Here is a 25623-nt window from a genome sequence, read left to right as displayed (position 1 = left end):
TGCTGGTGGTTTCAAATTGCTTGCAGATTGTAGCCCAACGCATAACCACTATGTCACCAGGGCTCCTTGATAGTATATTAGGCATCTAATAAGAAGGAGCAATCATTAAGATATTTTGGTTAGGCTCTAAGTAGATAGGGTCAAGGAAATGATAAAGGGGATGTACAGATAAATGGTGGCTATCCCACATACCAATAATATAATATATAATGTTCTTAAGGTTTCAGTTATAAATGAGAAATCCAAATATCAGAAATTCATAAATCGAGTTAAGATTTGTGGGATCTACATAGGCAATGAGCCCCGGTAATGTCTCTTTATCCCGAATAGAGGAGATTGGTAACAGAATAGAATGCCTTGGAGAAATGACTGTAGAACATCAGAATGTATGTTTAAACCTTTTGTCAGGTGATCCCCCTTCTGATGCACATTAGGTCTGATCTGATTTTGAACATTTTGTATATTTTTTGTTTGTTCGTATTGGGGTTTATATCACACGTGTTAAGTCATTGGGGGGTTACCTTCTTGAATTTTTATGATATATTGTTCACTTTTTCAGTATATCAAACCCAGGATTGATAAACCTATAGGGAATCAAGTAGAATAAGGGTTTCTGGGAGTGGGGTGAGACATATCGCAAGTGTGGTAAAAGGGAGCTGATGTCAAGGAGTTCAGGAAGGAAAACAATGTTTGAAACTGATTGTGGTAGAAAACTGTACAATACTACTTGATGTGATTGAATGATGAAATGATGTATCTGTATTAACTCCCAAAAATGGTTTTGGAAAAAAATCAAATGAAAGAACTATTTAATGGTAAAGTATGACCATGTTCATCCACTATGTACACAGGTTAAACCAGTATGCACACTTTATTTTTAGATAAGCTATGTCGCAGTGATGTCACTGATTAGTGGGATAAGAAAGATGTGCTCTTATTTTTACTTAATGGTTTTCTACATTTTCTGTAATATATAAGGATTAGTTTTGTAATGAAAAAATAAAAATCATTAGAAATAAACAAAAATGAGAGTTAAGTGTAGCATTTTGTGAACAATACTCTTTGCACAAAAGGAAATAATGAGAATTAGAAAATGAAGCATAACCATTCATTCCTCCAATTAACAATGATTATCAACTGTTTACCCAGCATTGCTCTTGTACTTGGCATACATTTTTGAATAGAGCAGATCAACTCCCTCATTTGTTGGATTTATATTGTAGTGGGAGAAAGATTATGGTAAAAATGTGTATCTCATTCAAGGTCATCAAATGATAAAAAGAAAATTAAGATAGGGGATAGCGTTAGGACACACCACAATCCTGTGTGTAATTTGTTTTCAGGGTGGACAAGGAGGACCTCTATGATAAGGTAACCTTTAAACAGAGACCCAAAAGAAGAAAAAGAAACCCTGGACCGCCGGCTGTACAGATGATTAATGTGCTTTGTCTGCTAACTAAAGGTGTGACTATTGGAGTTACCCTGAGGCACCCTGGAGGAGAGCCCTGATGATCAGTTTATCAAAAACTCAGGCTTTGCCAGCCTGATGGAGCACAGCCTTCCTGTGGCACACGCGGCATCTCTCGGAGTCAGAATGGATGCCATGGCCACTGTACCCAGGAAATGGAGGCAGGAAATAAGCCATTAGAGACAGTTTAGTCAAAGGGGCCAAGCAAGTAGAAAGATCCTGAGGCATACATGTGCTTTCATATTCTAATGTTAGTGTTCATGGAGCTTTCAAAGGGTTAAATGTAGACACCTTAAGTTAGGACCCAGACTTAAATGAAGCAAACCAAAGGATTCAAATAAGACAAGAGCAGATGTCAGAGACGATTATTTTTTAGAGTTGTAAATCTGATATTTCTGAGTGTTTACATTTTGATTATAATGCTCTTTGCTTGATTGATAGTTATCCCAGTTATTCATTCAAGAAATATTTATCATCTGTCTTGTATATGCCAGGCACTGGGCCAGATCCTATGTAGTGGTAAAACTATAGAAATTCTATTGCCACATGTATGAATAAAACACCGGAAAGTCACTGCCACTGAGTTTATTCCAATTCATAGCAATACTCTAAAGAGTTTCAGAGGCCACATCTTTCGCCCAAGGAGCAGCTGATGGGTTGGTACTGCCAAGCTTGCTGTTAGCAGGCCAGTGCTTACCCCAAATTGCCACGAGGGTACTTTATGAATGAATAGCATCTCATAATGTCAGTATTTCCCATTCTTACTAGAGATTATTTAAATTTATTTCCAAAGATTGTATCTTAATCTAGGTAGACCCCAATTTGCAGTGGGGTTCAATTCTGACAACTCTGTTGTAAATTGATTTTGAAGTAAGTTGCATGGCTCTCTCTTTAAAAAAAGGTTTTCATTAATATTGTCTTTTATTATCAGAATCTTTTCAAAACCATTTTGTAGTTTTAGTTTAGGCCTGCCATGGGGATGATAACATCAGCAAATGATGCGCTGTAACATTGTATGTAGTACATAGGAGCATTACTAGAAATACTCACTGCCATTGGGTTGACACTTATTACTGTGTAGGACAGAGTAGAACTGTACCCTAAAATTTCTAAGATTAAATTTTTATGAGAGCAGGCAGCCTAATCTTTATTCTATGGAACAGGTAGTGGATTCTAACTGGGTTAGCAGCCCAACCCTTAGCACACTCTGCCACCAGGACTCTTTTTCTAATAATAAACCCCCCAAACCAAACCCACTGACATCCAGTAGACTGATGAAAGTACCCGTGATCATCTTAACTCTAATACATCCTAAGCTGGGCACTGTCTGCAGCTTTCCTTGGGTTGTTATGACATCTGTCAGTTTCTTCATCTATGTTGTGTTTAATCAGGAAGACTGAATTGAGGGTTGCCGTAATGCATTGGCAACAAAAATATTTTTAATCTAATCAACCGACATCTTTATTATGTTACTGTTACTATTTTGAATTTATCTTTTCTAAATGCAATTGAATCTGTTTGCATTTAATCTTTTTATCTTTGAGGAGTATTAATAATTAAACTATTATTGAGGTATATGGATGCAGGAATAAAATAGATCAGGGTTTTGAAAACAATGCCACAGATTCATTTATACATACAATGCTATTTCTCATTTTCTATTCTGTGAGCAAGTAAATATTAATATATTTTTAATTTACTGGGATGGTTGAAAATTTCCTTTCATATTTTGCTTTAGGAAGGTGTTTAATTTTTTAATGGAATTCTTCCTAAAATATTTATTGTGAAAGTATAACTTAATAGGAGTTCTTGGGTGATACAAATGTATACTGCCTGGATGCCAACAGAAAAGTTCTCGTTTGGGTGCTCCAAGAGGATCCTGAGAAGAAATAACCATTTGGTTAGCATCTTCCATATGATTTTAGCCAAGTTCTTACCCCACTTCATTCCCCAATGAAAACCGCCATTCTTATGCCTCAGATTTGTGGACAACATGTCCATGTTCTGTCCCAGACTTTGCAGGTGGTTCCAGTAGGTTCTGGATCAAGGCGTGGAAGGGAGGAGATCTTACTATGGCAAACAGAAGCCAGAAGGAAGGAGGTATTATGCATCTGAACAGATGCTAAGAGTACACATTAATATGCATTAAAATGGGCATTCTTAGATAATGGTCAAAGAGGCTGTGGTGATTAAAGACCGCTCATAGAGGCAACAGTTATGGTGAAAGTCTTACACATGTAATGCCATTGTTTTTATTTAGATCCAACATTTTGAAACTCACATTTCCTGGAGCATTCATTGAGCATTGATTAATGCTACGCACCTTGGGAGTTGAAAAATACAAATGTGCTTCATATAGCCCATTTATAACTGCCTTGGACACGAAGATTCTACATATGATTGTGCACTGATTACTGAACTGTTTTCTTTAAAAAAAATGTGAAATCTTTATTGATTTGCTATTTGAAAGCAATATTTGCTTTCCTTTTAGACTTAGTATATATCATGTTTTCTGATCCCTACATTTAATGAAACACTATGAATATTTAAACTTACCTGGGCATTCATTATAATTGATCACAACATGTTAGAAGGAAAATGGATGTACGAGGGGACTCCAGAAAAGTTAATGGGGAAATGGAATGAAAAATAATGGAATATTTCTATGAGTTTTTTGAAGCCCTTTCTTATTTTGGTTCGTTCCCAGGTGGTGTAGTGTTTCCTTATTGGGCTACTATTTGAGAAGACAATAATTCAATTCTGCACAGAAGTAAAATGAGGCTTTCTAGTCTTATAAAGAGTGTTCGTTCTCTCTCTCTCTCTCTCTCTCTTTCTCTCTCTCTCTCTGACATAGAGTTGATGCTGACTCATAGCGAGCCCCTCTGTGGGTTTCTGAGACTGTAACTGTTGACAGAAGTAGAAAGTCTGGTCTTTCTCCCGTGGAGTGGCTCTTGGTTTTGAACTGCGGACAAAAAGGATCGCAGCCCAATGCATAACTGCTACATTGGCAGGACTACCTTGGAAACTCACAGAGACAGTTCCACCCTGTCCAGTGGGCTCACTTTGTGCCAGAATCAACTCGATGGCAGTGAGTTTTGTGACCAGGAGGAATACAACTCTTCCTAAGTACAGCTGTCCCAATAATAATGGCCAGCGTTTTCATTGGATGAGGACACTTGAATGATATAGGAATGGCAATTACCGTATAAAATGCCACCAAATGAACTTGCCTATTCTGTTCTTTCATCCTTCTATGCACTGCTTTATATGAAAGGAGGAATGCATGTAAGTCAACAGTAAATAATGAGAACTAGTGCTATATGAAGATGATGAAGCAGGCCCCACAGACAAGTCTTCCATGTACCTACTCTCCTGTTTCCCTTGGTTTGCCTTTTGACCCAACAAAGTCTTTGATTTTCTGCCTGTAGTGAGGGACTAGTATAATTTCCTGTATCAAGACAGTTAATAATAATAAAAACCTTCATTTTATTGGAATATGTTAAATATAAGAAAATTCCATTATATTTTATTCCATTTTCCTACAAACGTCTTCAAGCCCACTGATATCACTAGTTTATTCATAAGTGCAATGCTTATGAAAAGACCCACACTATGCAAGGGTAAAATGACTATTTGATAGTTCCATCAGTTTATGGCTTTCAATAGTATTATTAGTTTATATATAAATAAATATGGGCATGTTATGCATAATAATCCATGGTATCAGCATGAATCGGGTTGAAAGGAATCCTGATGTGCTAATATTGCCAGGGTATAGCTACCCAAACATTTGGCAAATGGAAGCACCCGTGGGCTGAAGTAGAAATTATGGCAGAGTCCTGAAAACATACCACAGCCATTTCCACCCTGACTTTTTGCTAGAATCTTGGGACTGGAGAGCTTTTTAAAAGCCTCATGCCTAGGCTCCACCCCAGAAATTCTGATGGAATTATTTGGATGTTAGAACTGGGAACTCTGTTTGAAAACTACTCACACTGATTCTAATATTCAGCGACACTACTACCAAACTGTTATTACCATCAATTCCACTAATTCACCTTTTTGTGAGAATTTGAATGAAACAAACAAACCTTATTTCAAACTCACCTAATTAATCACTTTTTGAATAGAGTAAATGAAAGAAAGATCCATACAAAGGGGTGAACATATCTACATATTTAAACATACCTCAGCATTCTGGAATCATGTATTTGCATACAAACAATCGCTGACCTAAAATCAGATCTATACAATCTATTCATTTAACCATTTTACTACAAGTTTTAGCCAGCACTTTGAATAAGTAAATGCATTATGATTTTCATCAATCTGATTTTAGTTCCCAAATGGCATACATTTTCAAGTAAATGATGCATGAAAAATTCAGTTGCTCTAATGAATACTGGTAGCCCTGATGGAAATAAAATTATCAAATTATCCCTGGTGGCACAGTGGTTAAAGCACTTATCTGCTAACCGAAATGAATCCCCCAGATGCTCCTGCGAGCAGTCATGAGATAAACTATGACTGTCTGCTTCCATAAAGATGTGCAGCCTTTCAAATCCTTTGGGAGAGTTCTACTCTATCCTTTAGGTTTCTGAAGGATTGAACTAGAATGCACCTAGGCTTTTCATGTGTTGGAATCCACTTGATGGCAATGAGTTTGAATTTTATTTCCAACTTAAATGTATCAGTTTTCCCTCAATCTTCTTCATGCATTGACCAGCTTTCACACACATATGAGGGAATTGTGAATACCTGGGCTTGAGTCAGATGCACCTTAGCTCTCACATTTGCAGATGTCTATTTAATAAAATTTCTATTATTTTGTAGCAATACTTTTTTACTTACCCCCTTAAAAGGTTTAGGGTGAGTTATAGATGTGTAGGGCCTACATTAATAAAATTCTATTAATGGATAAAGAAGCTCCACATCTCAAAGACATAGTCTCCCCCCAAAAAAACAAAATAAAACTTTGTATTAGGACATAAGCCAAACATCATACAATTCAATAGTTCAGTCATATCATGAAGTGTTGAGATCTTTTGCAGCATATTTGCACAATGTAATGCATCCTTTAGTTTCTTACTATAACTTCTATGACTGTTGATTTTATAGCCATATAAAATAAAATCTTTCATACTTCAATATTTCTTCCTCTTTATTGCTTATTTATTACTATCTAACAATACATTCACATACAGGATGGCAATAGAAGTCCAGGTTCTTTCCATTTCTTTGTTTTGCTGGTGTTCTATCCTCAGTCAATCTCTGGAACAGACCTGGATTTACAGTTCCTAGTGGCATATTCAGACACATTTCTGCTTCCATATATTTGGTCAAAACCGTTGTGTTTGTCTGGATACTTTAGAGAAACAAATCCACAGATACTCGTGTATAAGAGAGAGTTTTATATAAAGGTTAAGTGCACATCAAGAAAACATCCCAACCCAGTGCTGCCCAAGCCCACAAGTCCACCATTAACCCATATGTCTGACACCAATCCACAAAGTCCTCCTCCATCTCAAAAAACAGACACAATGATGCCGACTGCAGGAGCCGAGTCAGTGAAAGTGTAAGCATCTCAGTGCTGGCAGAGGTCTCCACATGGCTGCTCCAGCACCCAGGGCTGCATCAGGGTAGGTCCATATGGTTTCTCCTCAGGGATGTCTTGCAGGAAGTGAATTTTGCCAGCTGAAGCAGGGAACTAACTAAGGCAGCTGTACCCTGGTCTGAGACCAGAAAACAAGAGACCCGAGAACTAGAAAGGCAAGGCTCTCCACCCTTCAATTAATCCCACATGTGTTTATCGACCCGGTTGGCACAATAAACTAACTACCTCAACCATCTTGTACTATACTTATCTATGCATTCCAATTCCATTACCTCCCTTTTCAATGGTCATATATATACTAATTTAGATAATGCTAGTATATATATATATATATATATATATATATATATATATATATATATATATATATACTCATGTATATTATACTCCTAGTATATATGTATATCTAAACTAAATGCTAATATATATATATACAATTATCTATTCAAAACTTATGACCAACAGGTTGATTCTGACTCATAGAAATCCTGTAGCACAAATTAGAACTGCCTCTATGGGTTTCCTAAATTGCAAATCTTTACAAGAGTAGAAAGACTCATCATTCTCCTAAAGATGAAGTTTAAAACTGACACTAACGTGTAACCCACTACACCACCAGAGAGAGAGAGAGAATCATATTCCTTTCAATTTCCTTTAGAAGTGACCAATTAAAGCACATAAAAAGCAGCCAAATAAAATACTTACAATTTCCTTAATTAATGATGTTTGGTTTTATTTTGTGAATTTGACAGACTCCCCAAATTATCTTTCAGTTGTGGAGCTTCATTCTCCTTTCATCTAGTATGATTAATGTAGGCCCTCGACCTGTACCACACTTCCTAAAATTTTTAAGATGGTAAGTTTAGAGGTTTGATTCAAGATCATAGAAACTTTATTAAACAAATATCTCACAATGTGGAGCTATTATTTGTTGACATATCCTCCACCCAGGTCTATACACTTTGGAAGACAGTATTTCTGTCTAACCCTCCCCCACAGAATTCAGTGATCTTCAGTGTACACCGACTCAAAAGAGTAGTGTTGGCTTCCTAATCTCTCTCAAGTCATATTCATTTTAAATGTTCTTTGAGGCTTGGAAAATACAAATCTATCTGAAGGAGCAAGGTCAGAATGGATAGGGCAGTTTATTTCCCAATAAACTTTTTGCTGGACCATCTTGGAGAGGGAGCAGATGGATTATCATGATGGCAAAAGAAAAAAAAAGTTCCTCAACATCCAGTCCTGTCCTTTTTATCATCACTGCAGTTGTAGTTTTATTAAAACATCTTCACAATAAGCTCCAGTAATCTTCCTATATCCTTTGAGAAAAGCTACCAAGATTACTCTGGAAAGCCCAAAACTATTACCATAATCTTCTGAGCTGACTTGTGGACCTTGAGTTTAACTGGCCCAGCAGATCCCCTCCAAGCCACTGATATGATTGGGTACTATGTAAAAATCCAAGAATTGTCCGTGGTTACAATTTGTTTCACAACATCCTAGGTAACTTTAAATCTTGCTTCAAAGACTGGTGGAAAGATCAGCTGTTTGAGCTACCTGATTTTCATGTAACACTTTTGGCATCGGTCAAATTGAAAGCTTGCTGAGGCCAAGATGTTCACGAAAAATAGAAAAAGTTGAACTCTTTGAGACCCAAACTTCAGTAGCTATTGCATCAGTGATGAGTCTATGATCTTTTTCCACCAATTTCTGGACTTCAGCCATTATTTTGTGATTCATCAAGGTGGTCAGTCTTCCCTGTCTTGACTCATTATTGAAACATTTTAGATAGCATGCGAGCAAGAACTTATGATGTTGTAAGAAGAAGCTTAAGCTGAATCAGAGGCATTAGTGGAAAATAATATTCCACAAGGTGACAAACACCAGTTCAGATGCAATGATACTAAAGAGATGCAATGTTGGAAGTACTAGTGCTTCTATGGTAAGATATTTTTTTAAGTTATCTTACCAACCAAGATTAGGTTCAAATCCATGCCCATCTAAAACAAAGGTTATCCAACAGAATGCAGAAATGAATAAACAATCCAAAATTCTTCTGGACATAATTTAAAACTGGTTTCAGCCAAACCCATAAACGAACAGCAAGCCACCAGATTCTGAAGAGGACATGGAACAAAATATATCATTATTGATATCATATGAACATCGGCTGAAAGCAGTGAATTCTAGAGAGGTGTTCACCTCTCTTTTATTGACTACACAAATATTTTCCAATGTGTGTATAATAATAAATAATGAATAACACTGCAAAGTATAACAATCACATAACACTTAATTTTGGTCTTGCAAAACCTATACATAAACCAAGAAGAAGTTGTTCTAACAGATGTACTTCTACTGAGCAGTTCAAAATCTGAAAACATGTTTTCCAGAGGTTTTTTTCAGTCTTTCGTCATATATATAATGTATGTATGTATATATATATATATACACACACATTTTGTATGCTGATCAAATTCATTCAAATACTAAACAATTAATTCAAATATAAAGAACTCAGCATCCGAATCAGTGACAGACCCACTAACGATGTGTGATGTGCAGATTACACAAGTTTACTTGCTGAAAGTGAATGATGAATGTATATATGTATATATGTAATGAATGAAGCCAAAACTTAAGTTTAAAAAATAATTTATAATTCCCGATTTATTGGGTCAAGGATATAGTCATTGCTTAGCTGGGTTATTGCTGGGCTCTAAGTGAGGTCTTTCAGGGCTTATTCCAGGGGCTTCTTCATGTGGACGTTCCACTTCATCCTTACATCTTCCATGCTAGTCTCATATTGTCTCTAATCACTCAGTAGTCTAACCTGTAATTCCTCTCATTGTTATAGCTGAATTGCAAGAGAGAGGATACAGCGATTTTCTGGAACTGGTATCAACTCCATTGTTTCTGCCACATTTTCTTGGCCACACCCAGTCACATGGTTACAAGAGGATGGGAAATAATGTTCACATCTTGCTGTGAATAATGGCCTCCACTTTGCGTACTACACATATCTAAAGACTGGAAATATAAACACATGATTTTCATGAGAGGTTACTGATTCAAGTATCACCCTTCAGTTAGCACCTTCATTTTTATTTTTCTGTGTGAAATTCTCTAGAAACTGGAGTACATGGGCTATACTAAGTATAAGAAATAATATATTTAGAGGTGTTTGGTAGTAGGCGCTTATCTTCTTAGTTAAGGTCCAAACAGATCTAACCTTGAGATTGATTGCAAATGTCAACACTTTGAGCTGTAGCCTTAATAATATGAAGTTGTTTTAATAAAGGTGATCATGCTTTCTTTTAACTTTTAGATTGCATAAAGTCCTGATGGATCTTCAAAATCAGCAACTGAAAGAGCTAAATGACTGGCTAACAAAAACAGAAGAAAGAACAAAGGAAATGGAAGAAGAACCCCTTGGACCCGACCTTGAAGACTTAAAACGCCAAATACAACTACATAAGGTTAGTATATTTTATGATGGGTAACGAATAGAAAATAAACAGACACTATGTATATATGTGTATGAGAGGCCATCCATTTTTGCACCATTTTTTTAAAGCTCTCTCAGGTTATGCACACATACACACAAAGGGTTTACAGATAGCAAAGATTAAAGCTTCATAGTAAGTCAAGTTAAAAGTCATTGTTAGCTGACATTTTTTGAAATTTAAAAATATTTATCACTATGCCTTTCATACATAGCAGGGAGGGGAGACATATTCTATGACAAGAACAAGAATTTATTCAAGTTTAGTATGCTGAGAAAATCTTTGTAAGGATTACCTATAACGTAAATTTAAATGGTGAGAAAAGTTTGTGAACCTATTATTTTTAATCATTTTATTAGGGGCTCATACAACTCTTCACAATCTGTACATACATCATTTGTGTCCAGCACATTAGTACATATGTTGACTTCATCATTGTCACAACATTTGCTTTCTACTTGAGCACTTGGTGTCAGCTCCTCATTTCCCCCCCTCCCCCTGAATCCTTAATAATTTATAAATATTATTATTTTATCATATCTTACACCATCCGATGTCTCCCTCACCCACTTCTCCACTGTCCTTACCCCAGGGAGGAGGTTATATGTAGACTTTGTCATCTGTTCCCCCTTTCTCTCTCACCTTCCCTCCACCCTCCCGATATTGTCACTCTCCACTGACCCTGAGGGGTTCATCTGTCCTGGATTCCCAGTATTTCCAATTCCTATCTGTGCCAGAGTACATCCTCTGGTCCAGCCGGATATGTAAGGTAGAATTGGGATCATGATAATGGGGGGGAGGAAGCATTTAAGAACTAGAGGAAAAGTGTATACTTCATCATTGCTACACTGAACTCTGATTGGCTCATCTCCTCCCCGCAGCCCTTCTGCAAGGGGATGTCCAATTTCCCCCAGGTGGGCCCTGGGTCCCCACTCTGCACTCCCACTCATTCACAATGCTATGATTTTTTTTTCCTTTTTGGTCTATGATGCCTGATACTGATCCCTTTGACGCCTTGTCATCTTACAGACTGGTGTGCTTCTTCCATGTGGGCTTTGTTGTTTCTCAGTTAGATGGCCCCTGGTTTATCTTCCAGCCTGAGGGCCCCCAGATTCTATATATTTTGACAGCTGGGCACCATCAGCTTTCTTCACTGCATTTGCTTATGCACCCGCTTTGTCTTCAGCATTTGTGTCGGGGTAGGCTGGTGTTCTTCTTCTGTGTGGGCTTTGTTGTTTCTTAGCATTTGCTTGTGCACCCATTGTCTTCAGTGACTTCAGCTGTTATATCTTTTGTTAGCTGAGCACCATCTGCTTTCTTCACCACATTTTCTTGTGCCCCCATTGTCTTAACTGATCATGCCAGGCAGGTGAGCATCTCAGACTGCCTAATTGTTAGAACAAAGTGTACTTGTATTGAGGGAGTACTTGTGCAGGGGCCCACTGTCCATCTGTTTTCTTAATTCTCCACCTATAAATATATGTACATAGATCTATTTCCCCCTCGTTATATATAAATATATTTACATCTTTATATGCCTGTATTTACATCTCTATGACTACCCTTTGCCTCCTAGTTCTTTCCTCTATTTATTTGTACTTTCCTCTTGTCCCACTATCATGTTCTGCCTTCATTTGGGTTTTAGGCATTCCTCTCGGTTACATTGCCCTTGATCCTGCCCTGCAAGGCCTCCTGCACCCTCCTTGATGTTGATTTTGAATCACTTGTTGTTCCCTTGCCCCTGTGCTTGTTAACACCCTCTTCCTTTCCCCTGCCTTCCCTACCCCCATGTTCCCCGGAACTGTCATCTTGTTGTTCTCTCTTCTGGCTTGTTTATTCTACCTATCTCTTTCAGGTAGACATGGTATGTACCATCACAAGACTGAGTGCAACAAAGCAACAACAGAAAGTAAAACAATGGCTACAATACACACACATGCATACATATATAACCATATGAATAGTTCAGGATCTGTTTGTTTTCCTTTATCTGTGCTTTCCAGTCAAGTCTGATGGGGTGCCATGGCTCAGCACCACCTCTATCCCTGGGGACCTCACTGCTCTGCTCCCCCCCCCACTGCTCTGATGCATGCCCCAAGAGGCTTGTGTGTCTCCAGTGCTGTCCCCAATGGTGCGATGCGTCAATGAGGAACGTTGTGTCCCAGGGTGGGGCCAGCCCCAAGGTTATCTGTGTGCATTTGTTCCAAACAGGCACATTGTCCCCTGGGCTTGGTGAGCCAGGGTGTGCTCCACTCTTTCCTTTTCTTCCCCTTCCCCCCTCATTGGCTCACATGCGCTCCTACCAGACCAGTCCCCCTTCCCCTCTTCCCAAGCTTTCCCCTCTTCCCTAGCTGCAGCTTCAGTGCTGTCCTCTGAAGCGAATTACTCCTGGGGGAGGGTGGTGCTGTTCACCCAGTTGGTAATGGGGCTGGGCCCTCAGGCCTTTCCATCTGTTCCCTGCTTCATGTCAGTGTGTTGCGTTCCTGTCTTGGAGTTCCGGGTTGAAGTCTGGTCCCTCTTTCTCTGTGGAGACACAATCAACACCCTTCCCCTGTGTGGGTTAGTGCCCTGTTCCCCTGGCTACCCATACCTTTTTCCCTCCTTCCTTTTAATGGGCTACAATATGTATCCCATTTGCATCCCTGAGTTTAATTTGGCCCCTGCCATATTACCTGGACCTCACTCCAGGGACGTATGTATACAGCATCTTCTTCCCTATGCCCTTTTGAATATTTTTTTAGCTTACCTCAGCGGACTCATGTAGTACTTGTCCTTTTGTGTTTGGCTTACTTCACTTAGCATAATTTCCTCCAGTTCTTCCCATGCGGCGATGTGCTTCATGCATGTGAACCTATTTTTATCTTTAATTTATAATGTCTCAGAATAAGCCGAATTTGATGAAAAATGAGTGTAGGTAAAATGGCTTTACTAAAAAATATACCATCTATTAATTTTCATGTTTTCATCTTATCTGTCTTCAGTTTAGTTGCACATCTACAATTATGTCCTAGTTGCCAGGAATATGTGATTGTTTCAGTGATTGGGATACTCACAAGATTATTTCTTATCTGGAGTTTTTCAACTGTGTTATCCAACTGCTCAGAACAAGACTTTCTCTCGTTGAACATATAAACAGTTTCATGAGCACAGACACACAGTTGGCCCAGGGTTAGGATCGTCAGATGTAGCAAATAAAAAAACAAACAGTTACATTTGAATTTCAGACAACAAATGATGAGGTTTCAAAAAATTCTAGCATAAATATGTGCTCTTTTTCATTGTTTCTTCACAATTCAAGTTTAACTGTGAATGATTTTTCTGCCAACTCTACTCAAGGTTTCCAGTTCTTGGATTTTGAAAGTGAAAACCTTCCTCTTCATGTTATATCATGTCAGAGAAGACCTGGCAATCGATAATACTGTGTTGCTACTTGGAAGTAATTCTGTTAGCAAGAAAATTATTTAAAAGAATAAAGCAATTAAAATGAGTTCAGCTTATTTTATGTGAAATGTATATATTCTGATAATTACACATGAAACAGGGCAATTATTTTTGTTTATATTTTGATGCTTCATAAAATGATAAGAAATGGGTGTTCAAGAAACTTCACCTGGCTATATCACCACTTAATCCAAACACTTACTATAGCTAGCTTAATTAGCTCTGTGGATAAAACAATGTGAAAACGTTGAGTCATCTCCATTTTTATTTTCTTTATTCACTCTTATGTTTGTTTGTTTTCTACTCTTTCTTTCTCACCCCCTGGACCGGACCCTGTTTTTTGAGATGGTTTATAAATGGCAGAATTAAACAAATTATGTTGCTATAAATTGATTAAAATTCTGCTCAGATCAGAGTGTGTGCATTTTCTATCACTCACTTGCAAGTGCTCTGTGCCTTCCTCTGAAACCCTCTTTCTCACTCTGCCTTTCACTTGGAGGGTAAGATAAAAATGTTTGCAAATCTCACAATTACACCATGAGTATTACCGATATGCCTCTGTATGTGCTGTCACAGGATCCTTAGATATCTTCTTTACAGCAGCATTTTATTTGGAGGCAGTCTAAAAATCCAACCACTGTGAAAGGGCATGAAGATAAGTCATTTTTATTGAACATGATAATTAGGCAAGATAAAGCCATTGATCCTCTATTGGTGGTGACTATTAAATCTAGCCACCTTGTTACCTCTGGGTAACTATGAAAAGTTCAATTTGCTATGAATTTTGGAGAAGACCATTTATTCATCCATATTGCTATGGATGCATGGACTGCTAACTGACAGGTCAGTAGTTCGAAATCACCAGCTGTTCCACAGCAGAAAAATGAGGTGTTCTGCTCCTGTAGGGAGTAACAGTCTCAGAAACCCATGTGGGAAGTTCTACTCTGTCCTATAGGGTTTGCTGTAAGTTGGAATCAACTCTATGGCAGTGATTTTTTTTAATTGCTATTGGGAGAAGAGTTAGATGTTTACTTTGAATTTGAGGTGCCCAGGAGTTACTTCCTGTCAGGAGAGAACATATTAAACTTCTTGGTCCTGTTGTAACGATACAAGTCTAATGCAATTCTGGGTTTTTTTTTAAACATTTTATTAGGGGCTCATACAACTGTTATCGCAATCCATACACACATCAATTGTGTAAAACGCATTTGTACATCATTCTCAAAACATTTTCTCTCCACTTAAACCCCCGACATTAGGTCCTCATTTTTCCCCTCCCTCCCCGCTCCCCCCTCCCTTATGAGCCCTTGATAGTTTATAAATTGGTATTTTGTCATATCTTGCCCTGTCCGATGTCTCCCTGCACCCACTTTTCGGTTGTCTGTCCCCCAGGGAGGAGGTCACACACAGTTCCATGTAATCGGTTCCCTCTATCCTACCCATTCTCCCTTTACCCCCCTTGTTTCGCCACTCACACCACTGGTGCTGTAGGGCTCATCCGTCCTGGATTCCTGTATTTTCAGTTCCTATGTGTACCAGTGTACATCCTCTGATCTAGCCAGACTTGCAAGGTCGAATTCAAGTCATGGTAGTGGGAGCAGGGAGGAAACATTTAGGAACTATATTTTAAGAGAGAAAGTCTGTGGGAAGTAATATGAAATGGAAAGCTTTCCCATGCAAGGGTGGCAGGACTATTGAATGACATGAGAGTGTTTTAATACAACTGAGTGGTTAAAGCTTGTCAGGCTGGCCCCTGATAAGCATATATAACTTATGATAGATCCCACTTAAAACATTGTTTTTTTCCCCTTGAACATCTTATTATTAGTAATGTGTATGATATGAAATGTTGAAGCACCCAATTTGATGGTATCATTCTTAGATATATATTCATAAATGTTCAATAATGTGATTCATAAAGATATTGATAAAAATGTAATAATGAAAATGTTTTTTTTAAAGGGAAAGATTTAACTTAACTAAAAGGTGACTTAAGATGGAGTTGTTGGAATTGAGGCCCACTGTAAGTTGTAACTACCTGTAGGTGGTTTGAGCTTTCATTATAGGAATTTAAAATTATTTTGGGGGGATTTTCATCAAAAGGAATGTATTTGACCATGGAATAGTTTGTCTCATGACACAGTTTTACGAATATGGAGTTGAAAACTTTTCTTTTATTAGATTTTCAATTCTATTGAATCTTCAATTTTGGTTGTAACTATCTGTACTTAGTGAAACATCTACAGTATTCTTCCTATATCAATCGTTAAAATATGCACATATGAATGTTATATGGACCTTCAGATAATGTTCTGTGATAAACACTGATGAATGCAAATTAAATAACTTCTTAGAAACTCGGCCTTCTACTGTAGAAACTCTTCCTAGAGGCTTCATCTAAAACATTTGGGTTACCAAGACTGTGAAATATCCTCATTTGGTGACCTAGAAAATGATGTAGATGTTTATGTAACAGGGAATGTTTACCTTTGGTGGTCAGTTCCCACTAAAGGAACTGGCATTCGATTTCATTCCATTGCATTCAATTCCATTTCATGGAACAAACATTTATTAAAGCAAGATTAGTGTTATGATGAATACATCAAACCTCCATATGTGTCATCTCCTTCAAGAAGCTCGCATTTTAGTACATCAGGTAACAGCACAGAAAATGAGTTGTGATTACATAATGGGAGATGGCCAATGGGGCGAGGGAGTTAAAAATAATGAATGTCTGACCAGAGAAAACGAGGTGGGGAAACCAACGATAGGTTATTTGACTGGGTTGTGTGTTGCAGTAATAATTCACCAACACTATATTCAAGAGTGGTACAGGGAGGTAGAGCTTGGGGGTTGGGAGACAGTGTTCAAATCTAATGATGCAGTGTCTTAGGCAGAAGCCTCATGCATTTGGAGAAAGGAGACTTATCTTTGATGCACATTAAACTGACAAGAACAATATAGGAAAATGCATCTTCTATTTTAGGAGGATCTCTTCTGATAGACAAATAAGTGCATAGAGAAACAGAAAGCCAGAAGATCTGTTGGGGGGTGAGCAGTGCAGAAAATATGAGAAGCCTTGGTGAAGCAGTGGTCATGGAAATTGGGAGGAGGTATAAGAAGCATTTCGTTAGATCTGGATTTAAAGACTGAGTAATGAACTCCCACTAATGTATTCTGTGATGAGTAAATGAGAGGCCAGAGTTGAAATTAAGCCAATGGGCAATGCTAAAAGAGAAGTACAATAATAGGGGAGAGAATGAGTGATTTTTATATACCAGAGAATTCCATAAAACCAAGTAGTGCTTTTCAAGACCAGCAAGTTCTCGCCTATATTTAGCAGAAATACAATGTAATGTTATTAAAAATCGCTCTATATATTAATTTTATATATTATCTTTTGCCAGCTTAAGTGCTTAATGAATGTTTGATAATTCCACTGCGGCCAGAGAACCAGACCTTTTTTTTGTTTCTCTAACGGTTTACAGATTACTTAGCCTACAATTGATCCTTAGTAGATGTTGCTTTGCAGCAAATGTTTGCAACAATTCTGGTTAATTCTACTATCCACACAGGCTACCATGTTGCTACAATTTTGGCAAAGATGTGGAAATCTGATCATTTATATAAATAGTGCAAAGATGCTTGGAGAGCAAGAACATAACCTCATCGAACTTGAGTTTATCGGTATTTGTAAGGACTGCCTTCTGTGCACTTCGGGCCTCGGTATTGGGCTGGTGGCCTTTAGTGCAACTTTTATTCCCATATCATCATTAAGAAACAATAGTTAAGGGTTAAATAAATCATTCTTTCTCCACTTGAATTCCATATATACATTTCACTTGACCTTCAAAGAGCAGGGCATGTGGCATCAGGGTAGGAAAACCGTGTCTTTTCTCAAGTGGAAGAAGACCTCATGATCACCACTACATACATGATTTTGACAGGTTCCAGGAAAACATTCAGATTGGCATGATTCATAATACAAAAGTAAAAGAAGGAAGTGCTGCAAGTAGCCAAGCCATGCATATAATGAGCGACATCTTGAAATCTATTTTATGATTAGCATTAAGCTGCATACAGAAAACTGTTTCCCATAAATAGGCACATAATATGACTTGTCTGAAATGTTTCTAAGAACACATAGACATAATCATTGTAGTGTTTTATATTTCTGTTTTCAAGTTTACCTTTTGTTTAACCTTTTCCCTTCGAGTACATTTCTACTCATAGAGCCCGATGGGACAAAGTAGAGGTGACTCATAGTTTTTCCAAATTTATAAATGATTACAGAAGCAGACTGTCAAATATTTCTCCATTTGGAATTGAACTGCTCACCTTATAGTTAGTAAATGTGTGGTAAACCACTGCATCAGCAATGCTTTTAGCCCCTTAGACTTTAAAATGTCTTTCAGAGAATTTGAGCAACAGAGAATAAAGCCTGAAGTTCTACCAAGTACAGGCGCGCACACACACACACACACACACACACACACACACTAGTTTGGTTTTGTTCAAATGTCATGTGATGTGGATATATCTTTCATTTATGTGCATATTTGTGCTATATTATGCCCCTTATATGAGACTCAGCATATCACAGAATATGTAAACAGATTCCCTAGATTCAAATCTCATCTCTACCACTTACTAGATGACACCTCCCCACCACCCAACCCCTCATTTTGAGTCAATTTGGACTCATAAGGACCCTATGTAGGTTTACCAAAGCTGCAAATCTTTATGGGAGCAGATTTCCTCATCTTTATTACCCATAGCAACTAGTGAATTTGAACCACTAACCTTTCAGTTAGAAATATCAAGCTTACCCAAGAATGCCACCAGGGCAAAAATTACTCTCTGCAAAAGTTACTTAACCATTCACTTCCTCATCAGCCGTGTTTCTTAAATCAAGTTCGTAATGATGATGATGAATTTGACATAATTATTTAATGGATACTTGTGTATAAATAATTTAAAATAATCCTTAAACCCAGTAATACATTCATGTTAGCTATTCATGATGCCTATCCAAATGAAAATTATTTGTGTTATAATATACCTTTTGGAATAAATATATAGGTCAATATAATAGAACAATAACATGCTCAGATAGTTTACACAGTATCATGCACACGATACTCAAATTTATAAGTTAAAAATAATTCTAGTTGGGAAAATATCTCATTGTCTAATAATGATCTATTTTCAAGCAGCAGTTTCTAATGATAACTTTATATACTAGATAATATTGCTACTCTAATTAAAATAATAATAATGAAATTCATAACCATGTTCATATTTTAACATATAAAGTAATTCTAGTTAAGAGATTACTAAGTAGTTAATTAGAAATTCCTGTGATTCTCTAACATTACTGCAAATGCCCCACAACCTGGCTCTCAAGCATATCAGTGCACTACTGAAATATACCTGCCCAAGAACCCCTCCTTTAGAGCAATTTTCTTTTCTATACATACTTGGCGAGGGTAAGGAGGAAAGGAAAAGTTCCCATTTCTGACTTACTGGTTAGTCACGTGTAAAATATCCCTATTTTACAGAAACAGTGCCAATAATCTATATTTCCTATGAATAAAGTTGTAGAGAGCTTTCTAAAGAAAGCCACACATACAGAAGGAACCACAGACATTGAATTAAAAGATCGTGAGATTTTTTCCCATCATGAAATTTTTGAAGCCCCGTCATACACTCCTCTTATAACACAGATTTTAAGAATTTTTTTCTTCAAAAATGTATCATAGCGTTCCCGCACAGATTAGGACTCCATTGACTGGGGATGTGAACAGTCTTACCACACGACAGAGTGCTTTGGGAAGTGGTTGACTGCAGAGCTAGTGAGGTTAAAAGTTAACATATTATCCATTGTTCTTATTTAGAATTTTTATTAAAAGATCATTTTATTGGGGGGGCTCTTACAACTCTTATAACAATCCATACATCAATTGTATTAAACATATTTGTATGCATGTTGCCATCATTCATTTAAATTCTTTTTAAACATTGTTCTTGTTTCTATTGTTTTATACTTTCTTGTGGCTTGAGATTTTCTGTGATTTATTTTGTTGTCATTGGGATATTTAGTCTGATTTTCTTTCACTGAAATCTAGGATAGGTAAATCTATAGTGATAGTAACTAGATTAATAATTCTTTAAGCTTATGGCTGAGGAGGTTGTGGCATAAAACAATGAGCTAATAATGCTAATAATGGATAAAAGAATGAAAAAATGTTCTAAAACTGATTGTGATGATGATTGCACAATTCTTTTTAATATATTTAAACCAATGAATTCTGCGGCACATGATTATATGTCAATAAAACTTTAAATATACCCATTAATCTTATAGTATACTGCTTGTTCATAAATCCAATACTATGTTAAACACAAGATTGAATATGGAACTGCATAAGCATATAAAGAATGTAAAATTATTAATCATGGTATACTTTCATTTTATATTTAATGTTTCTGGTATTAACAATGATTTATATTTACACAACTAGTAGTGATCTCTTTTACAGGGTTAAAATTTGAGTTTGGCTTATTTTGTTTTGAGATAATTATAGTGGGTCATAGTTATATGATTTTTCCAAAGAAAGATATACTAAGAATGAAGATAATACTACATGAGATACCTTCACAGGATATTTGTATAGCTCTAGAATACTGAGACCATTTCATAAATAAAAGACATATAATTTGATTACAAAGGCTACTGGGAATACATGCTAATAACCTGAGATACTATCTCCATGAACCCGAGAAAAAGAATAGAATGATAAGGTGAATAAAGGAAACATTTACTTACCACCTACCTACTCAGCTAAGCATTGTGCTAATCAATTTTACTATTACATTGAACTTCAATATCAAGCTTGTCCTGGAAAGATTTTAAACTGCATTTTTTACAGTTACATAAGTCCGTTAGAATATGTTAAGGAGTTGCTTGAGGCTATGTGGATATTAATAGTGAGACTCAGTTTCATCTCAGTTGGTCTGTTTTTGTAACCCAGGCTCTTTGCCTTCATTTGGAGATCCCAGAGTTGTTGTCTCCTGCTGAGATCCTAAAGATGAAAGCAAATGCAGCAAGTAGCAAGGCGATTGGGGATATTGTGTCCTTAGGGTTTCTTAGACTTGGAACCATCTGGTCAGAAGACAGAAATTGAGTGCATCTAAGTCTTAAAGGAGTCAGGAAAGAGATCATGGAGTTGGTGGCTTGAGTGAAATGCTCAGAATCAAAATGCTTAGGGAAATGGATTGTCAACATTAATTCCATGGTGCTTCCTTTGAAACAGGATTAAAACAAACAAACAAAAAGTTAAAAAGGAGAGGAGAGCATAATATGCTTCCCATGAGAAGGGAAAGGGTATCTGAGCAAGAATTGAAGATCACATCTATGTTAGACCCTTTGTCCTTGAGGTATTTCGGCCTCATAGTGACCCTCATAAAACAGAGGAGAACAACCTCTCTTCCCCAGGATCTTGAATGCTGTAAGATTTATGGACGTATATAATATCCCCTGTGCTCCTCTTGAAAATCGCCTAAGCTCATTTTCCAAATATTCGGTGCTATTATAATAATTATTATCATACTAAAGATGTTTTATGATTATTTTATACTATCCTGATGTCTGATGTCATCTATACAGGTTATAGGAGGGTAAGGAAAACATGAGTTTGAGGGAGATCATTTATTGATGTAAGTCTGAACTCTCAAATAAGCTGCTGTGTTAATTTAATTTATTTGGAAATTCAAGCATCATTTAACATTTTAAACATTATCATTTTTACATATCCTAACCCTTAGTCCCATTGCTTATCTGTCAGTTTGTTGTACTGTAATGGCTTATGTGTTGCTGTGATGCTGGAAGCTATGTCAATAGTATTTAAAATACCAACAAGGTCACCCAAAGTGAACAGATTTCAGTAGAGCTTTCAGACTAAGAACTGACTATAAAGGACTTGGCTGCCCACTTTGAAGGAAGTAGCTGCTGAAAACCTTATACACAGCATGAAACACATTGTCAGATAGTGAAGGCCTAATGAATGGAAGCAGACCATTGTTGGAGATAGTGCTGGAGGAAGGCCCCCTTGGGTCTGAAGGCACTTGAAATGTGACTGAGGAAGAGCTGCTGTCTCAAAGTACAGTCAGTTATGGTGACATGTATGGAGTAACACGGTGCACAACTCAAGATTAAAAGAAACAACTGCACAAATCTAATAATCAGAACTTGGAATGTAGAAATATGAAGCTGGGGAAATTGGAGGTTGTCAAAAATTAAATGGAACCCATAAAGATCCACATACTAGGTGTTACTGAGCTGAAATGAACTGGAATTGGCCAATTTGAATCAGAAAATCATGTGATTTACTATGCTGTGAATCTACAGTGAAGAAAATATCATTGCATTCATAGTCAAAAAGGACATTTCAAGATCAGTACCATGCTGTCTGTGATACTACCACAAGATTTCAAGGAAGTCCAATCAGTACAATTATTATATACTTTTATGCACCTACCACTAAAGCTAGTGATTCAGAAATTGAAGAATTTTACCAATGTCTTAAGTCTGAAATTAATCAAACATATCAAGATGCATTGATACTTCTTGACAGTTGGAATGCAAAAGTTGGAAACAAAGTGGAAGGAACACTAGTTGGAAAATATGACTTTTGTGATAGACAAGAAGCTGGAGATCACATGTGAACAAGACCGATGACTTGTTCATAGTAAATACCTCTTATGAACAACACAAATGATGACTGTACACTTGAATTTCTCCAGATTCAATAGACAGAAATCAAATTGACTATATATGTTGGAAGAGACCATGGAGAAGTTCAATATTAGCAGCTGAAACCAGATCAGGGGCTGACTATGGAATAGACCATTGATTGCTCATATGTAAGTTGAGATTGAAGGTGAGTAAAATTTTAAAAAATCCGCAAGAGCCAAAATATGACCTTGGGTTTATCCTACCTGAATTTTAGGAACAGATTTGATGCATTGAACACTAATGACAGAAGACCTGATGAACTGTGTGAGGACATTAAGACCATCATTCATGAAGAAAGCAAAGAGTTATTAAAAAGACAGAAAGTAAAGATCAAAGTGAATGTCAGAAGATACTTTGAAACTTGTTGCTAATCATAGAGTAGCTAAAGCAAATGGGAGGAATGAAATCAAACAGCTGAACAGAAAAATTTCAAAGAGCAGCTCCAGAAAACAAAGTAAAATATTATAATGAAATATTCATACACCAAGAGTTAGAAGAACCAAGAAGGAAGAACACACTTAGCCTATCTTAAACTGAAAGAATTCAAGAAAAACATTAATATTGAGATACAATATGGAAAGATTCTATAAGCAAAATGTTGAATGACACAGGAAAAAAATCAAAAGAGGCAGAGGGAATACACAAGGTCACAGTACCAAAAATAACTAGTGAACATTTCAACATTTTAGGAGGTAGCATATGAACAAGAATCAATGGTACTCAAAGAAGTCCAAGCTTCACTGAAAGCATTAGCCAAATTCAAGGCTCCAGGAATTGATGGATACCAATTGAAATGTTTCAACAAGATGATGAATCACTTACTGGTTTATGCCAGGAAATTTGGAAAATAGCTACTTAGCCAACTGATCTATAATTTTACCCATTTCAAAGAAAGGTGACCCAAAAGAATGCTCAAATTACAGAACAATATCATTGATATGACATTAAAGTACAATTTTGCTGAAGATTATCCAACATTGTTTGTTTTATCATTTTATTAGGGGCTCATATAACTCTTATCACAATCCAAACATCCATCCATTGTGTCAGACACATTTGTACATCTGTTGCCATCAACATTCTCAAAACAGTTGCTTTCTACCTGAGCCCTTGGTATCAGCTCCTCAGTTTTCCCGTCCCTCCCCACTTCCCCCTCCCTCATGAATCCTTGGTAATTTATAAATTGTTATTTTGTCTCATATCTTACACTGTCCGATGTCTCCCTTCACCAACTTTTCTGGTGTCCGTCCCGCAGAGAGGAGGTTATATGTAGATCCTTGTAATCAGTTCCCCCTCCCACCCACCTTCCCTCCTCCCTCCCGGTATAGCCACTCTCACCACTGGTCCTGAAGGGATCATCTGTCCTGGATTCCCTGTGTTTCCAGTTCCTATCTGTACCATTGTACATCCTCTGGTCTAGCCAGATTTGTAAGTTAGAATTTGGATCATGATAGTGGGGTAGGGGACATTTATGAACTAGAGGAAAGTTGTATGTTTCATCATTGCTACAATGCACCCTGACTAGCTCATCTCCTCCCCATGAATCTTCTGTAAGGGAATGTCCAGTTGCCTACAGATGGGCCTTGGGTCCCCAATCTGCACTCCCCCTCATTCACAAAGATTTGATTATTTGTTCTTTGATGCCTGATACCTGATCCCTTCAACACCTCTTGATCACACAGGCTGGTGTGTTTCTTCCATGTGGGCTTTGTTGCTTCTGAGCTGGATGGCTGCTTGTTTACCTTCAAGCCTTTAAGACTCCAGATGCTATACCTTAAGATAGCCGGACACCATCATCTTTCTTCACAACATTTGTTTATGCACCTATTTGTCTTCAGGGATCATATCAGGAAGGTGAATGCACAATGATATGATTTTTTGTTCTTTGATGCCTGATACCTTTTCCCTTCGACACCTCGTGATCACACAGGCCGGTGTTCTTCTTCCATGTGGGTTTTGATGCTTCTGAGCTAGATGGCCACTTGTTTACCTTCAAGTCTTTAAGACTCCAGACACTATATCTTTTGATAGTCTGGCACCATCAGCTTTCTTCACCACATTTGCTTATGTACACATTCATCTTCAGCGATAGTGTTGGGAAGTTGAGCATCATGGAATGCCAGTGTAATAGAACAAAGTGTTCTTTCATCGAGGGAGTACTTCAGTGGAGGCCAAATGTTTATCTGCAACCTTAATACTAAACCTATAAAAAAACCACATAAATTTATTTCCCCATCCTCATATATATTTACATATGTACGTGCCTTTATTTAGATCTCTATAAATGCCCTTTGCCTCCTAGTTCTTTCCTCTATGTCCTTTTACTTTCCTCTTGTCCTATCATGCTCAACATTCATTTAATCCAACAACATTTTTAGCAGTACATTAACAGGGAGCTGCCAGAGTTTCAGGTGGAATTAATAAGATGTGAAACAATCATCGCTAATGTCAGATGGATTTTTGTAGAAAGTGAAGAATACCAGAAACATGTTTACTTGTGTTGTATTGACTATGCCAAGGCCTTCAATCTTATAGATCATTACCAACTATGGATGGTCTTGAAAAGAATGGGAATTCCAGAATTCTTAATTGAGTTCCTGTGGAACTTGCACATGGATCAAGAGGCAGTTGTGTGAACAGCACAAAGTATTTCTGCATGTCTGAAATCAGAAAAGTTGTGTGTCTTCTCACTGTTCCTATTCAACCTATATGCTGAGAAAATAATCAGAGAAGCTGGATAATATGAAGAAGGCCTATTAATAACTTGAGATATGCAGATGACACAACCTTGCCTGCT

General features: G+C 37.2%; 1 protein-coding gene across 4 annotated transcripts in view; it reads left to right on the top strand.

Annotated features, from left to right (window-relative positions):
- Positions 1-25623, top strand: part of DMD (dystrophin) — a 2430848-nt gene that overhangs the window by 655822 nt on the left and 1749403 nt on the right. For all 4 annotated transcript variants that reach the window (XM_045298663.1, XM_045298661.1, XM_045298660.1 and 1 more), the window contains one exon: positions 10411-10561. In XM_045298663.1, coding sequence (XP_045154598.1) covers positions 10411-10561 — 151 coding nt within the window. The remainder of the gene's footprint in view (positions 1-10410; positions 10562-25623) is intronic.

The sequence above is a fragment of the Echinops telfairi genome, unplaced genomic scaffold, assembly GCF_000313985.2.
Source record: "Echinops telfairi isolate 266 unplaced genomic scaffold, ASM31398v2 ScPeMD7_7436;HRSCAF=8474, whole genome shotgun sequence".
NCBI classification, from domain to species: Eukaryota; Metazoa; Chordata; class Mammalia; order Afrosoricida; family Tenrecidae; genus Echinops; species Echinops telfairi.
This window is presented reverse-complemented; position numbering and strand designations above follow the sequence as displayed.